Source organism: Merops nubicus, unplaced genomic scaffold (genome assembly GCF_000691845.1).
Source record: "Merops nubicus isolate BGI_N331 unplaced genomic scaffold, ASM69184v1 scaffold28213, whole genome shotgun sequence".
NCBI lineage: Eukaryota > Metazoa > Chordata > Aves > Coraciiformes > Meropidae > Merops > Merops nubicus.
The window spans coordinates 590-4,510 of NW_008600013.1; the positions used below are offsets into that span (position 1 = coordinate 590).

At 53.4% G+C, this 3,921-nt stretch overlaps 1 protein-coding gene across 1 annotated transcript; it reads left to right on the top strand.

The window, feature by feature from the left end:
* Positions 1-572: 572 nt before the first annotated feature.
* CNP (2',3'-cyclic nucleotide 3' phosphodiesterase) lies at positions 573-3,045 on the top strand. The gene is made up of 3 exons (XM_008937596.1): positions 573-1,237; positions 1,800-1,942; positions 2,403-3,045. The coding sequence occupies exons 1-3, from the start codon at positions 622-624 to the stop codon at positions 2,853-2,855; spliced, it is 1,212 nt and encodes a 403-aa protein (XP_008935844.1). The 5' UTR covers positions 573-621; the 3' UTR covers positions 2,856-3,045.
* The last annotated feature ends 876 nt before the right edge of the window (positions 3,046-3,921 follow it).

Below are 3,921 nucleotides of genomic sequence, written 5' to 3' on the forward strand. Positions count from 1 at the left end.
GCCTCCCCCGGGAACCAGCCGTTCCTCTGGGGACAGGATCCCTGAACGCACTCGAATCCCTTCGCAGCCGTTTTTACTGGAGGAAGTGATGAGATGGCAGCAGCTGCCACCACCTGCTGGGACTTTCGTTTCCTCTTTCAGGTGGAGCTCCCTGCAGCACTCTGCACCCTGCTCCTCTGGCAGCCACAAGTCTCTATTTGTCCGATGCTTGGGGGGCTCTGCCCGGGCTGGAGCTCGGGGTGCCTCTGAGGCTGCAGCTGCCACGGGATGGGTAAAACTTCCCCTTCCTGGCCAAGCTGGAGCAGGGAGTGGAGCTGCACCGCCAAAAAATCGGGTCAGGCAGCCGGTGGTGGAGGTGGGACAGGGCACAGGTCCCTGCTGGGGACCCAGGCAGCCGGGAGGAGGTTTAAGCTGAGCAGGGCAGCTGAGGGGAGGGGATGTGGGGGTAAAGGGGTCCCCTGTGCCCCGTCCTCCCCGAAAAGGGTCTCGATGGCACCTGCTCGTGCCGGGGAACGCACAGGCTCCCGGAGCTGCCAGCCTGCAAAATGTTTTCTTCTTGCATTTCAGAACAGAGGTTTCTCAAAGAAGAGTCACCCATTCCTGCCTAAAATATTTAGAAAAATGTCTACTCAATCAGCGAAGGAAAGACCCGAAAGTTTGCAGTACCCTTTCCTCGACGATGAAGACACCATCTCCACTATCAAAGAATCTAAAACCTTTTTCATTTTAAGGGGCCTCCCTGGCAGTGGGAAGTCCACTCTTGCCCAGGCCATCCAAGACCGGTATAAGGATGCCTGCAAGGTCATCTCTGTTGATCACTACAAAATCACACCTCTAGTAAGAAGCACCCTTCCTGAAGAGTACTCCAAGATGGACGAGGATCTAGTTGACTATTGCAAACGAGACATCAGCGTTATTGTTTTGGACGACACTCACCACGAGAGGGAACGCCTGGAGCAGCTCTTTGACATTGCTGACAAGTACCGCTACAAAGTCGTCTTTGCGGAGCCCAAAACCCAGTGGCGACTGGATTGCTCCCAGCTGAAGGACAAGAACCAGTGGAAACTGTCGGTGGAAGAGCTGAAGAAGATGAAGCCGAGCTTGGAGAAGGAGTTCCTGCCCATGTATTTTGGGTGGTTTTTGAGCAAAAGAAGTTCCGAGATCCTGAGGAAGGCTGGCCAGGCCTTCCTAGATGAGCTTGCGAGTCTCAAAGCCTTCAAAAAGGAGAGTAAATACTGTACGTGTGCACGGCTCTTACCAGGTCCTCACTCTGCTGGTGAAATGTTAATGTCAGCACACCAGACCTGGTGACTTGCTTCCCAGGTCAATTGGTCAAAAATAGCAACAAGAAAACTGTTTCAGGCTACTGATCTGCTTGCCATAGATGACAAAGATGCTGCTCTAAGTAAAAATAAGTGAAACAGTTTTTCCTGAGAGGTCCGTTTAGCTCTGGCAGCACAGGGGCCTGGGCTGGGCTGGCAGCAGTTATAGCAAGCAGCCGAGTGTCCCCTGGGTGCTACAGCAAGTCAGAGAGGAAGGGGAAATACTGAACAACCTCATCCCTTGAGAGGTTAAGATGAGGCCTCATGATGTGCAGAAGCTTCCGTTTTCTAGTTACCTCCACACCTTGGCTGGGGTGGAAGGAGGAGTTTGATTTCCCTGTCTCGTCCTCCTCAGCGGTAGGGAAGCCAAAACATGAAGGACGGGCTGGTGAAGAAAGCTGGGATGGGACTCGAGCTCACGGGGTGGCATCAGGGGGATCATTTTTTGATTGCAATATTGTTTACCTGTATTTGCAGTTGCTCCTGCTATTGAAGATCCCAAAATAAAAATAGATCTCACCAGCTACTTTGTGAAGAGGCCTCCTGGGGTTTTACACTGCACCACAAAATACACCGAGTTTGGAAAAGCAGCTGGAGCCGAGGAATACACACAGCAAGAGGTGGGTACAGGGGCCCTGGCTCCACGAGCCTCTGGGGGGCTGGGGGATGAGGCTTCGCTTGGAGGGTGACAGCAGGGACACTGAACTCGTCCCCGTGGCCTGGGCAGGAGGAAAGTCCTGGCTGTAGGAGAGATGGTGACCAGTTCCTGTTAGTTTCCACATGAAATACTCCTGCCCCCACCCCACCCCTGGCTTCCAGCATCATCTCCAGTAGCTTGAGTTGGAGGGTGATGAATTAAGGTATTTACACCTCCAGCTAAATTATTTCAAAACAAGCCCAAGTTAAATATTGGGATTTATGAAGGAAAGATGCACCCAGCTCCAAACTCCTGGAGCAGAACTTAGTTCAAAGCAAGAGCTGCGAGATCAGCCCAGACCTCGAGCTCCCGGGTGGGAAACCCGGCCCCGTGGTGTGCAGCCCCTCAAAGCCCTGCCCGGGGCTCTCTCCCTCCCCTCGCAGGCTGTGAAGGCTTCCTACGGCAAAGGCTTCACCTTGGCCATCTCCGCCCTCTTCATCACAACAAAAACTGTTGGTGCTCGGGTGGAGCTGAGCGAACAGCAGCTGCTGCTGTGGCCCGGAGACGCCGACAAGATCCTGCCCGCCGACAACCTCCCGAAGGGCAGCCGGGCTCACATCACCCTGGGCTGCGCCAACGGCGTCGAAGCCGTTCAGACCGGGCTCGATCTGCTGGAGTTTGTCAAGCTGGAAAAGGCAGGGAACAAAGGGGATCAAGTCGGGGAAATTGGAGGAGGGAAGCTGCTGTATTTTGATAATGGTATGTGGATGCTCAACCTGTCTAAAAAGATCGATGTGAGGGCGATATTCTCGGGCTACTATGGAAAAGGAAAACTTGTGCCGACGCAGAGCACCAACAAACGGGGCTCTGCTTTTAGTTCCTGCACCATCATCTAGGAGCAGGGGCAGGGTACCTGCGTCGTTTGATTTTAGAAGGCAAGTAACTCCTGTAACCTTTAAGAGTGTAAAGAGAAATAATTCTACTGTTACTAAAGTAAGCCCTTTTGCCAACCCCAGTGCGAGGCCCCTGGGGAGAGAGTTTATTGGCCTCGGAACAAGGAAGAAAACAAGCAACAAAGGAAAACTGCCCCTGAACTGACATCAATAACCACAGTGCTGCTGCGTGTGTTTTAATGGAAGTTTTGGGGAGCACTGGTCAGGGTGTTCTGCTTGTTTTCTTCCTCGGAGGAAGATCAGCTCCGGTCTTTTGTAAGGTCCCCATGAACCACAATCGTTGGGTCTTTGCTGGGGGCAGTGGCAGAGCAGAGCCTGCGCGGGTCTGGAGCCGAGGGCAGCGAGCTCCGAACCTTCCCTCCCCCACCCGAGGGACTGACACCGGGTGTGCTGGTAGCTGAACAACTAAGCTGGGTGCAAACCAGCAAGACCCAGTTGTGGATCACATCTGTCAAGCGTGGCACTCACGAGTGGCTTCGTCCCCGAGCAGAGCAGGTGCCGAGGGCAGTCGGGCACCCAGCAGCCTGGAGCAGAGGCTGGTCCTGCAGAGCTCTGCCCCAGGTCCTGCTCGCTGCCCGCGGCCACTGGGCAGCAGGAGGGACATGCACATGGCCAGGTGATCCCTTAGACAGCTACCATGGACTACAGGGAACAAGCGAAAGACCAAAAGAGGTGTTGGGTTCCTGCAGCGTGGCTCCAGCCCTTCTGCTTCAGACCAGTGCCAGAGCGGGCTGGGCCAAGCACTGTCCAGTGTCCATGTCCTGTAGGGAACAATCCTGCCTTGGCAGGGGGTGGAAGAGATGAACTAATGTCTTTTCCATCTTATTTTATAGAAACTAAAATCATGTCTGAAGTATAGGACTTGTACTTCATGCAAGATTTTCCTACTTTTCTCTAATGCACTTGAATGTTAAAAGTTAGGCTGCAGTAACCTTGTAATTTAGGATGTAAGTGGAGGTACCGTAACTGCGTAACTTGTCTGCTCAAACCTAAACTGTTGGCTGGAAAA